Raw genomic sequence first — 13,853 nt, forward strand, 5'->3', positions numbered from 1 at the left:
TAAATGATTGCCTAAACCTTCTCAACACGTTAGGGAACCTCAACATAGTAACACTATGCTGGATTCCGGGACATGAAGGACATGAGGGAAATGAAATGGCTGATGATCTTGCAAAACAAGGAGCAAATATGCAACTTACTGGCCCTGAGCTTTTCTGTGGACTCACAAAAGGCCACATTAATGAATTCCTTAGGAAATGGGAAGAAAGAAAGGTCAAGCCAAACTATTCCTAAGTCCCAACAAAGGAATATCTGACAAGCCTCTCTCACTAAGCAGAGTAGATCTGCGTCTTTTAACAGGATATCTTACAGGTCACTGCAGCCTGAGGTATCATCTAAATAATATTGGTCTATCTGAGACCAATGTCTGCCGCTTTTGCGAAATGGACATAGAAAGCTCAGAACATGTGCTTTGTGAATGTCCTGCGTTGGGCAGACAGATACTTCATCACCTTGGTGGTATAGTAGTATCTCGATGCTATCTTTGGAACAACAAACCCAAAATTGTGCTAAAATTTTTAAAAAGCCTAAAACTCCAGGGTTAAAAAAAGGCCTTTCACAATAGATCAGCTCTGGTCGCAGTGCGTAATGGCCTTCTAATAATAATAATAATAATCTTGGGCGCTATCCGAATTGAGGTTAAACAACGTTTTTTTTTATGAGCGAGCAAGAGGTTTTTTCATCGAACTGTGATTATCGATTAAAAGTGGATCCATATCTGACGGGTAAAAATCACAATACGCACGCAGAACATCAACAGGCAAAATAAATATCAGAAAATCTGAACTAATGACGAAGATTTTGTATTAACAAGAAACTTAATAGCCTGTCTCTCGGCGGTAAAAGTTATAACGTTTTCTCAGATATAAGAGTCTGTTAAAAGTTGACTTTTATTTTTTGCGGTAAAAATAAAAAGTTTGGTTAAATAAAAAATAATAAAAATTTTGATAAGGCGTTAGGATTGGAACCAAAGAGATCCCTGCAAATCTCCCATTATGCCTGTATTTTATAAAGACTAGTCCTATCCTCTTGAGCTATGGGAACCAAAAGAGATCGGACGACAAACTCTGAGATTGATATTTCAGAAAGTAACACTCTGCAATGTCCGATGAATCATATACAGTACTCCCTGGATTATCCGTCTCTCTGTTCTCCGTCACCTCGGTTAACCGTCACCGTTTTAAGATTTTCCACAATACATATTGCAATAATAGCCATGAAACGGTCGAAATCGGTTGGAACAAAACTCCTCGCGCAATACTTTTGTTTTTCACTTTATTCATTGATTTTCTTTTGTTTTCGTTCGCTCGATAGAAAAGCGTGTGAACGCAGCAGAGCAAAGTAACTGTTTGTCCATTCTACCCAAAACAAATTCTTGGAATTCTTTTTTGATGTGACATTCAGTTCAATGAGATTTTCAGTTTGATTTGAATTTCATGATGAGCAGACATTTAAAATGGAGCCTTCAACAACAAAAAAATACCGAAGCGTAAACGAGTAGTGGTCACTATTGAAACGAAATTACAAATTATTGAGGAAATAGAAAAAGGTTCAACAATTGTTTCATTAAGTGAAAAATATGATATTCCACGCACGAAATTTTCAAGATTTTAAAAAAGATGCCACTCAAATCAAACAATATTCTGCGTCGATGGAATCTTTGGGAGGTCGGTCAAAAAAACGCAAAACGATGAAAAATACATTAAATGAAAAAGTCGATGAAGCATTATTCTTGTGGTTTATTCCAATTCTGAGTAAAGGCGTTCCATTATCTGGTCAAATATTGAAAGAAAAGGCATTATTTTTTAATGAAAAACTAGGAGGTCCGAAGGATTTCAAAGCTAGCTCAGGTTGGATGTATGGCTGACAAAATCGACATGGCGTGAAGGAAGTTTCGATACAAGGTGAAAAGATGAGCTCCATAGGTGCCAACGAAATCGAAAAATGCACAAAAAATTTCAAAACTTTCGTCGAAAATCATGGTTTTACCCGTGAGCAAGTTTTCAATGCTGATGAAACGGGTCTGAACTATAAAGCACTCCCAAAAAAGACACTCGATTTTTGTGTGAATAGCTGCACCTGGATAGAAAATGCAAAAGCAACGAATAACATTGATGGTTAGCGCAAATTCAAGTGGTTATAGGCTCCCATTAGTTGTAGTTCATACGGCTAAACGTCCACGTTGATACACAAAATCAAACATGAATGCTCTTCCTGTGGCTTATTATGCTCAAAAGAATGCTTGGATGGATCGAACGATTTTTCACGACTAGTTCATGAACAGTTTTGTTCCAAATGTTCGAAATTATTTAATTACGGAAGGATTATCACAGAAAGCAGTTTTGGTTCTGGATAATGCCCCATCACATCCAGTTGAAGATTTAACAAGTGATGATGGTAATATTTTTTGTTATTTCCTGCCACCGAATTCAACTGCAGTTCTACAACCCATGGATCAATCAGTAATTGAAACTCTAAAGCGTCGATATCGGAAAAAATTTATTCAGGACCTCGTTTCGCAAGAGAATATTGATTTGGCAGATTATTGGAAGAATTACAACATTAAAAACGCAATTGATAATGTAGCTGATTCATGGTCTGAGTTATCGTCGACAACATTGGAAAAATGTTGGAACAATCAATGGCCAAATACAGAATCACCTTCGAATAACAGTGACGATGTCTCACAGGTGACTAGTACATCTTCGGTTTTGCCATTGGAAAATAGTGAAACGATCAATGAATGGTTGAATTGTGACGAAAATGATTGTGGTTATGAGCTTTTGACTGATGAACAAATAATTAATGAAGTGAATGATGAAGAAGAAAATAATGATGATTACGATGGAACAGATAACAATAATGAAAATGGTCACAATCCTACTGCTTCATTTCTAAGACAAGAAGCCAAAACTGCTGCATCAAATTTAGAGAAATTTATCGCCTGGTATGAAATGCAAGATGAAGCCGGCTTTGCTGACACGATTCATATCACCAATTTTGTGCCATATCTGATACGCTCGTGTATCGCATATGTGCAGTTTGAACATATTTTTCCTAATACAAATTTCTTGCACATGGCGATATATGAATCATAAAACTTACAGCGTGGAGATTGTTGTTCTTGTATTAATTGTTTTTTCTAAAATCGTTCTAAAGCTTGCTTCCGCAATATTAGTTCTAGTGTAACAGAGGATCTTGGGAAAAATAATTGAGCGTAGAGCTCTTCGGTGATATTATTATATGGGGACAGGACATATTAACATTCATTCGTATGGTCATATGAACACGACGAAATCCTCTTAAGTTACGTTTTAGAAAGGAATTTATACTTAAAAATTATTTATTTTAAGATAAAGGGAATTTTGAATCGCAAAAACTATGTAGAATTTTATCCTCAACCTATTCGTCTTTCACACTCATTCTAAAACTGATTGAAACTGTATTTTCCGTTAAATATTTCGAGCATACTAACAGTATGTGGCCACTGACTTGTGAAAAATTCATTGCGAATCTGTTTCTGAAATATAATATTTCCATTTGGCAGGCATAACCACACAAGCGTTCGTATTTTTGTTGACTGCGCTCCAGCTCGAAATCCAATAGGGGAGCCATAAATCAAATTGTGCATGGTTAATCAATATTTACAACGGCAATCCTAGCGAATGGTTGTGGCAACATGTACATTTGCGTTTAACAGTTTCGATAATGAAGGTATTTCTTCTCTTCCTATGAAAATTATTTTCGCAGGTTTGTTTTGTGCAAATACATATGGTACATATTATACATACACCCCTATGCGACTTCTGTAAATTTAACAAGACTATATAGACTGGAGTATAAACACACTCAATTGACATGGGCTTTTGTAAATACAAATTGTGCGCCATTCTATAAATTTTACAGGAATTGTTTATAGTATTGTATCTCTCAATTAATCAAAGAAGGAGTATATACATTTATACATATATGTATTGTATATATCCAACAATCATTTATATACGTATGTACAGGAGGGCCGAAAGTACGAACACATTTTTGCAATGCTATCTGGCAAAAAACGCCAATGCTAAAGATTCGCTATGCTTTAGCATATGACTTTTTTGATCAACCGAACTATTTGTATCGGGTGATTTTTTAGCTGCATGAGAACTATCGATATGGATATCTATGGTTTGGCAGCTGAGAATGGTAAACTTTGTTCAGTTAGGTTTGACAAGTCATTAAGTCAAGTCGGTAGACTGCCATTGCCTTCGGAGAAAAAGCTTTCTCTATCATTCGGCTCTTTATGCCCGGGCCTTCGAACTCGAGCACTACCGAATAGTAGGCACTCATCAACCCATTCTGCTAAAGCGGTCGTCATATTTCCAATTTGGAAGCAAAAGAAATATTCGGACGACTTTACTCAATTACTCGCAAAATGCTAAATTAGTAAATTATGTGTTCTAAAATATGTATAGAGCATCTGTATTTCGATTAGAACTACTAGGTGATAGATGAAGAACAAATGTCTCCATACCCTGTTGTACATTTCACGCTTTTGACAGCGTTAGTTGTCCGGCGGAATCACAGTCACTAGAAATGATCGCAATTAGGTAGTGCACGGTGGGCTGTGGTTATATTTTTATATCAGCAAAAACAAAATATTATATGTTGTAGAAAAATATTCAACCAAGAAAATGTACATTTTCTTACAAATTATGTGGTTATTGATTTATTTTTAGTGTTGGAAATTCAAATTCAATTAAATGGCAACTCAAGAGATAAACAGCCTTAAGCAAAGGCCACCACAATTTAGAGTTTCATGCCCGAAACGGATTTGCACCGGATAGCGGGTAACGGTTTGATGGGTGGTGAGCAGTTGATCTACTCCCGTCGGAAAACTCCGTCGGTTAAACACATTGCGACGGGGACGGTTTTCAGTTATGTGAATCTGTTGCACAGTTTAATTTTGTGGTTAAAATAAAATTAGTTTTGCAGTGCAATCTTTTCGTTTCCTATATTTGTTAAGCAACTATTTCAAGCTCATTGTTACAAAAAACCACACATGGTATTTCTGCCATGAAAAAGCTCCTCATAAAAATATCTGCCGTTTGGAATCGGCTTGAAACCGTAGGTCCATGTCGGTCTGATTATTGATTTGTATATCATATGTTTATTAAATAAGCTTAGGGTTGATTGTTTTCCTAGTAGCCAGTAGAGTTGTAGGAATTTGTTTTTCATCTCGTTTCTCTTGTTCAGTATGTGTTTTTTCCATGTGAGTTTTGAGTCAATCGTTATGCCTAAGTATTTTGCACTTGAGTGTATTTTTATGTCTTCCCCGTTAATTTGGATTGGATATCTTGCAGATTTTCTCTTCCCGTATATTACATGTTGTGTTTTGTCTTTATTCAATGCCCCATTTTTCAAACCATTGTGTTGTAGTTGATAGCGTATCTTGCAGTGTTTTTGTTGCTGCTTCTTCATTGTGGTTAGCTGACATTAAAACTGTATCGTCTGCAAATGTAGCTATCATTGATCCTCGAGTAGTTGGCGTTGGTATATCTGCTGTGTATACCAAGTATAGTATGGGGCCCAGTACGCTTCCTTGAGGTACTCCAGCAGACGCCGTCAAGACAACAGAGCACTCATCATCATATTTTATGAAGAAGTGTCTATCATTTTAAGGATATTAAATATGTTAAGTGGTAAAATGGTTTTTAGCTTATATAGAAGTCCTTTGTGACATTCTCTGTCAAAAGCTTTTGCGATGTCCAAATACACGGCATTGCAATATTTCTTCTTATCGAAGTCGTCTGTAATTTTGTTTACTACTCTGTGAATCTGTTGCACAGTTGAATGCTGTTTTCGGAAACCGAACTGGTGTGAGGGGATAGCGTCTTTTTGTTTTAGGACCGGGTCAATTCTGTCAAGCAGTATTTTCTCACACAATTTAGAGAGGATGGGGAGCAAGCTAATTGGTGTGTAAGAGCTAGCAACAGTGGCGTTCTTGTTTGGCTTGGGGATCGCTATAACTTGTGCAACTTTCCATGCTTTTGGGAAGTATTGTAACCTAATTATTCCGTTGAAGAGGTCTGGTATGTAGTTTATTATAGTATCGGGTAGCTCCTTTAATATTTTTCCATTTATTTGGTCATATCCCGGTGTCTTTTTGTCTTTAAGTTTCTTTATATAATATTTGATTTCTTCTTTTGTCGTGTTTTGTATTGTGTGGTCTGCATTCTCAATTGTGTTTGGCACCTCAATGTCTTTATTATCCATGCTATTTGTAAATATTGTTTTAAAGTGGTCAGCTAATGTTTCAACCTTTTCTTTGCTTATTCTAGCCCGTGTGTTGGAATTTGTTTTTATTGGAGGCTTGTGTATGGTTGTTTTAGTGAGTTTTTTAGTTGCTTTCCATAGGGAATAGTTGGTAGCTGTAGTTGTTTCGAGGCTGCTAAGGTACTTCTTCAGTTGATTGTCATTATGTTCTTGGGGAAGTTTTTTGAGTTCATTTGATGATTTGTTTAGTTTAGTTTTATCGGCTGTGTGTTTGGAGCGTTGCCAGTCTTTTCTGAGCTTGCGTTTTTGTTTGATTTCGCCTAAAATAAAAGCAGGGATGTTCTTTGTTATTAAGGTGTCGAATATTCGTGTCGATTGTGTTACTGCTTTTATTATGTTATCGTTTAAGTATACGATTGCATTGTCTAGTTCGGAGGAGGATTTCAAAGAGACTCGAGTTTCCATGTTTTCTTTTATCACATCACGAAATATATTCCAGTTCGTCTTATGGTTATGTAACGAGGTGATGATTTTTCTAACAGGTCTATCCTGGAGCGTTATTATTAATGGTGAGTGGTCTGATGATAAGTCAAGGCATGATTTTATTGCAATGTTTTCATGAGTCAGGTTTTTCGTAATACAGAAGTCGATTAAGTCAGGAAGTTTTTTAGTGTCAGTTGGCCAATACGTCGGTTCTCCTGTGCTTAATATGCTGTTGTTATTTGCCTTAATGGCCTCATATAGGTGTCTTCCTTTCGTGGTGGTTATCCTAGACCCTCATGTTACGTGCTTAGCATTGTAGTCTCCCCCTGCTAGGTATCGATTTCCAACTGATTTAAGATAATCAAGGTATTGGTGTTTTGTATTATTTTACTTGGGTGGGCAATAAACAGCTGATATATTTATTGGGCCAGTCAAAGTGTTGATGCAGACTGTAGTCGCCTGTATGTGTTCTGCTTTATAGCCATCCATTTCTACGCATTTTATTGCTCTTTTTATTATGATAGTTGTGCCTCCATGAGCTTTGTTGTCAGGGTGATTTGTGTAATAAATATCGAAGTTTGGTGTGTTTATATAGGTCTGCTCAGTGGCATGGGTTTCGGAAATGAGCATGATATCAATTGCATTGTCGGTTAAAAATATTTTCAATTCTAGTAAGTGGCGGTGTAGTCCGTTAGCATTCCAGATAGCGATTATTAATTTATTGTTTATCAAGTTTAGTTACAAGCAAGGTTATGATATTCATCATGTTGGTCATTTGAGCAATTAGTTGTTTCATCATTTGTTTCAATTCTTGTAAGTCGTCTTGTTGTTGCGTCGGGTAAGTGTTAGTTGTGGGAAAAGCAAAACTGAGTTTTCAACGCGGCGGAGAAAATATTGTATAAAAGAATCTAAATATTTTCCAGCAGGAAAAATTAACGACGGGAAGAAACCCGTTCCCGCCGCAATTTTGTGCAATTTCATGCGATTGGATGCATTCCAATTTTGCAGGGGTAACGGGATGACGGGTAGTCGCTGTTCACTGCAGTTCAGTAGTTCAGAAAATTCCTTCTTGTATGTTATACTGACTTCCAAGCATCTGCATCGCAATATCTACAATCTTGTGTATTCTCGCAATTATGGTATTTTACTTACTTATATTAATTATATTAGTTTTATGTATATTACTATAATATAGTACAATCGTACGCGTCAACATGCCTGATTAGCTAAATAAATTAAACAGCTAAGTAAATGAAAAACCCTTCCGCACTCCTATTTAGTTAATATACCTCCACTTTGGCTAAGCTAAATAGGAAACAAAAAGGTTTGTAGTTCGTTTCTGCCACTTGGAAATACATACAATTGTTTCATTTGTGGAAAAGCGACAAAATATAGACAAAATATTGAATCATCTAAAACTTGTTGTATATAAGTCATAAGAATAATAATCGCTTAGATTAATTAAACTTTGGTGTGCATCTAAAGCTTATCGCCTTAATATATATATATATATATATCAAAAAGTTTTTGCAATTCTGCGCTGTTACTTAATACTTAACTAAAAATATAGTAATACGCCATAAAATATAAGCCATCTAATCGCCAATGTGTAAGCATTGAAGTTCTTAGCAGAGTCATAAATTTACCCTTAAAATTTTACATTATATTTATGCTAAAAAAGGAGCTCCACTCAAAGGTAAATTATAAATGTACCATTAATACAAAGAAGAGAAACAAGTTGCCTATTTCGGTTAACCTCCATAATTACTGTTGTGCGCGCCTAAGGGGTTGGGTAATATCATACAATTATTCTGGTATTATAAATTCAGGCCACAGGTCGTTATTATTATTAAAGGAACATACCATCACATTCATCAGTAAGAAATGATGAGAATGTATTTTCACATTTCAACTTACCAAATACTTGTCTGGGAATGCACCAAAGTAAATGCGTGTACATGTGGGCGTATGCATTTGGCATATGCTTTATTGTTATCAACATGCACCCGCTTGCCACAAAACTCAACTCACAATGCAAAATCCTGCCAAACATGCCAAGGCGAACGCGCAATTGAAAAGATTTTTTTCTTTCGACACCCCAAACGAACAGCTATGACGTTTCCCTTCGACACACCAATACAAATACATTGCGTAATGTGTACGACATGTTCACACCCGTCTAGCTGGTATAATTTATTTATTGTGCTAGGTTGCCATACGATATGTTCACCCTCTTTATATATGTACGTCGGTTGCTTATTCTCTTAAAGAGTTAAACTGGCTCGAATTTAATTTTAACATGCAATGGAATTACGTAAGGCTCACACAAAAAGCTTTGCTGCGCGTGCGCCGGTTTGCGCTCTTAATAAATCAGTAACTTAGGTGCCTTCTGTTGATCTGAAATCTCTCGTCTGTGGTGAATAGGAATTCTGAGTTTGATTAACTCTAGTACGAATGCTCAATTGTTGGATCTGTAGAAGACATGCATTTTTAATTCCGTAATTTTTATATATTCTAAATCTATTAAATGTTAACAAATGCCTATTTATTTATATATTTAATTACTTTATTATGCAATTGTATATATGTATATGGAGTAAAAGATATATCAATCTAGCGTATACATCTGACTCTGAATTGGAGATATTGAATTTAGCCATGAACATATTTTCATCAACACAAGAATGTTCTTCCGTCCCGTAAAACCTTCGGCTAAAAAATTTTTAGACGAATGCTACAGCTTAGACGCATTAGCAAAAACCAACTTTGGACCAATGGCTCTATCAGAAATGCTAGTGGAGACTTAAACTCCAAGATCAGTGAGGTTAAGATTAAAGAATGAGTCTTAGAGAAAGGCACTTAAAAACATTTATTAATTATCAAATAAAGACTATTTTTTCAACACCATACAGCCACGTTAATAAGATCCGACTGCAACGTGATTGTGTCGGAGAAACTGGAGATAGTGGCCCCTATTATGAGTTACATTCGATCTTCGATATTCGCTGGTTGTCGAAGATCGAAAATCGAATGTCAATTTGGTATTATGAGCGGTGCAACCCTATCGAAATTTTCGTTGTTTACCGAATTTAGAGTCGAATGCAATTTTGCTTTCGATTGTGCAGCGTATTGTGGGAAAACTTGTTAAAGTGTAAGTTGTTTGCGATTATTTATGGTTTTATAGTAACCAAATAATAAATATATATTAATTTTGTTAATATTATGCAGGGCGAAAGTCGTGAGTACCAAACAACAATTAGAAAGGCGAATCCACAATTCGCAAAAGGGATTTGCACCAAACTTCAAGCAGCAAAAAAATTGGAGGAATTTACAACGGAGCTGAATTGCTTGGGACCACCAATGAGAACGGCTGCAAAATGGATTAATCTTAAATAATAATGGTTTTTTTGTGATGTTTATAGAAATACATTTTTGTTTTCCCTTGCCAGGTATGGGCTGAAATACGTAGAGGAACTGAAATACATATTTTTTTCGAATGACGAATAATTGAATAAAGAAAATTTATAACAAAAATAAAACAGAAACTGTGGCGTAAAGGTTTCTATTTAATACTTTTTAGATTTTTCTATAATATTCTCAAAATTTCATTTCTTATGTTTTCTGCTTCTCCGTTATTTGACTCCACTTCAATATCTTCAGCATCTCATACACAATGGGAGTCCTAGCATACCTTCATTACCAATACTCAATTGGTACGATCCCTGAGCACAAAATCGCAGAACTGTGGCTAGCTTTAACATATTTCGAATGGATTTGTATCGGGTGCACTGCTGCAACTGGTTTTCTTTACTGGACAGTAGGTTCATAAACGCCTCTTTAGATAATCTAAAGTTCTATAAAAATCTGTAAGGAAATTTCTGTAATATTAAGTACGTCCACACATTTTGAAAATTCTAAACTTACTCAGTGGAAGCCATTTCTAGGGGGTTGGATGCGCCCCTCAACTGTTTTCTACTTCTAGCTAGTTCCATTAATCTTTCATAGTCCGATGAATCGTCGAACCACAACTCCGTTGTACTCATTTTCACAAAAAATACTTTTTTTAGCTTTTAAAAATGTTGTTAGCAAAGAATTTCAACACAATCGGTTGTTCTTTTATTTTGATTTGCTGTATCAGCTGAGAAAAAATGATCTAATGTAAATGCGTCGAGCGATCGAAATTCACAATAGTCCTATTCTTCAACGAATGAGCACCATAATACCAAATGAAAATTCGTTCGATCAGCACTTTCGACTACAGTCGAAGATCGAATGTTGCTCATAATAAGGGAAAATTGAAATGATTTGCACGCAAAACTCAGAAATATCAATAATGAAAATAGCAAAGAGCAGGGGATCCAAGATGATACCCTATGTTGCATATTGCCAACAACAACAACACATTATAATGAAAGACGCACGATCTTAACGGAATGAAACCCCAAGCTATGTTAATTCAAAAATAAAATAGAATTTTTGATTTTGTCGACTGCTTTCGAGAAGGCGATGAACCAAAATCACCCCGAAGTTGATCATTGAAAGCGGACAGAAAAAATTAGTATCTGAAGCAGGATAAGGCAAGATAAGGTTTCCTTTCATTTTTTTGATTAATTTAATTTTTGGTATGATAACCGTTAGCTTTAATAACATTTTGCAGGCGCTATTTCAAGGAATTGACGAATTTCTTTAGTCGTATAAGTGCGCTATATTCTGCCATTCCTCCATTATTGCAGTTTTTAATGCTTCTGCATACGGCGGCCGCCGTAGCCGAATGGGTTGGTGCGTGACTACCATTCGGAATTCACAGAGAGAACACCAAAATTAAGAAAAAGATTTTTCTAATAGCGGTCGCCCCTCGGCAGGCAATGGCAAACCTCCGAGTGTACTTCTGCCATGAAAAAGCTCCTCATAAAAATATCTGCCGTTCGGAGTCGGCTTGAAACTGAAGGTCCCTCCATTTGTGGAACAACATCAAGACGCACACCACAAAGAGATGCTCGGCCAAACACCCAAAAAGGGTGTACGCGCCAACTATATATATATATTATATTCTTTGGATGTCTTTGACCTCTTCAAAACGACGCACAAATTTTCAATCACGTTTATGTCGGGTCTCTGAGCTTGTGTGTTTATAACTTTATCGTAATTGTAGAGAAGCCACATCCGCACATTATGCCCCTGATGCTTTGGGCCGTTATCTTGGTAAAACTTAAACTTTGGTTCATTCTCAGTGATAGACCCAAATTTTTTGGCACTGCCCACTAAGTTTTTTTCAATACATTTAAATATTGTTTGGCGTGGTTTGTGCGGTCAATGAACACCAATTCTCCTACTCCTTTATTTAAAATGCACAACTAAACCATAACGATTTTTTTTTTTGAAATTTAACAGTGGGAATTATATTTCGATTTTGTAAAGCTGTCAAGGGCTTGCGCCATACGCTAGTCGGCCCTTCGTTATAATACAGTACTATCTTTGTTTCGCCGCAAATTATAACTCGGTCCCAATAATCTCGGGTTCGGAAATTTGGTTCAAAGCAAAAGACAGGCGTTTTTTTACATTTTGTGCAGGCAGCAATGGCTTTTACGTGCTGATCTCGATAATATTTGTGGTATAGTATTGCTTGACGCACTTCTTCATTAGATACAACAATACCACATTCCTCGTTGAGCTCCTTTGCAAGTATTCTCAAGGAAATTCTCGGGTTTTGGTCCAATTTTTAGATCATCAAGAGTTCTGCACGTCCAGTAATTTTAATTTAAGACTCACCTGCACGCTTTAGCTCTAACCTGCCCTCTCTTTCCGCTCGCTTTATGACATTATATACTTTCTGAGATAAAGGAAAATCGAAGCTAAGCGCGCAATACTTTCTAAAGAAATCGAAAAAGCAAAATTTAAAAAATGTTTATTGATAGTGTCGAAATAGTGTGTTATTTGTTTTTGTTGCTGTAATTGTTTTTTTTCAAATTTGCAACTATTCATCGATGCTCCGTAACAAGCATGCACCTTTATTACGGACTGGACCAAAAATGTTATCATTAAATATTGGGTAGTCGAAAAAGTCTTTTCGTATTTCTAATCAAACTTCAACTCATTTTTTTTATTTTTATAATGAACTTTATTAAACCAAATATGTACCATTTTGGTCGACCACCTTTTGCCATTTTTCTTCTTGAGACATTATTCCATCAGTGTAAAACTTTTGTGGTTTCTGGGCGAAAAACTGCGACAAGTAATTTTCACAGGCTTCTCTTGAAGCCAACTTTACTCCATTTAGGGAGTTCTGCATTGACCGAAACAAATGGTAGTCCGATGGTGCAAGGTCAGGGCTATATGGTGGATGCATCAAAACTTCCCAGCCAAGCTCTCCCAGTTTTTTCCGAGTCATCAAAGATGTGTGTGGCCTAGTGTTGTCCTGATGGAAGACGACGCCCTATCTGCTGATCAGTTCTGGCCGTTTTTTTTCGATTGCTTGCTTCAATCTCATCAGTTGTTGACAGTAAAGTGTAGAATCCATCGTTCGAGCAGCTCATAGTAACACACAGCATAACCTTTCGAGGCGTCAATTCTGGCTTTGCGACCATTTGTTGAACTTCATCACCCTTGCACCATGATCTTTTTCTCACATTATTGTCGTATTTGATCCACTTTTCGTCTCCTGTTACCATTCGCTTCAGAAATGGTTCAATTTTCTTTCGTTTCAGCAAAGAATCGCAGATGTTAATGCGGTCCATTAAATTTTTCACAGACAATTCATGTGGTACCCAAACATCGAGCTTCTTTTTGTAGCCAGCCTTTTTTGAATGGTTCAAAACCGTTTGATAATGAATGTTTAGTGCCTTGGCGATGTCATGGCAGCTTATGTGACGGTCCTGGTTAATCGTTTCCAAAATTTCATCGACTTTTTCAACGATAGGTCGACCGGAGCGAGGTGCATCTTTCACATCGAAGTTTCCAGAACGGAAGCGAGCGTACCATTGTTGTGCTACACAAACTGATACAGCATCATCTCCGTAAACTTCACAAATTTCATTGGTGGCTTGCGTGGCATTCTTCCCTTTTTCATACAAAAATTTCAAAATATATTCTTCATTATTTTCACTCATTTTT

At 36.4% G+C, this 13,853-nt stretch overlaps 1 protein-coding gene across 1 annotated transcript; it reads left to right on the forward strand.

Moving 5' to 3' along the window:
* Positions 1-2,275: 2,275 nt before the first annotated feature.
* Positions 2,276-3,097, forward strand: LOC128857622 (jerky protein homolog-like). The gene has a single exon (XM_054093372.1). The coding sequence runs from the start codon at positions 2,276-2,278 to the stop codon at positions 3,095-3,097; it is 822 nt and encodes a 273-aa protein (XP_053949347.1).
* Positions 3,098-13,853: the final 10,756 nt, after the last annotated feature.

This window comes from Anastrepha ludens, chromosome 3 (assembly GCF_028408465.1).
Source record: "Anastrepha ludens isolate Willacy chromosome 3, idAnaLude1.1, whole genome shotgun sequence".
Taxonomy (NCBI): Eukaryota; Metazoa; Arthropoda; class Insecta; order Diptera; family Tephritidae; genus Anastrepha; species Anastrepha ludens.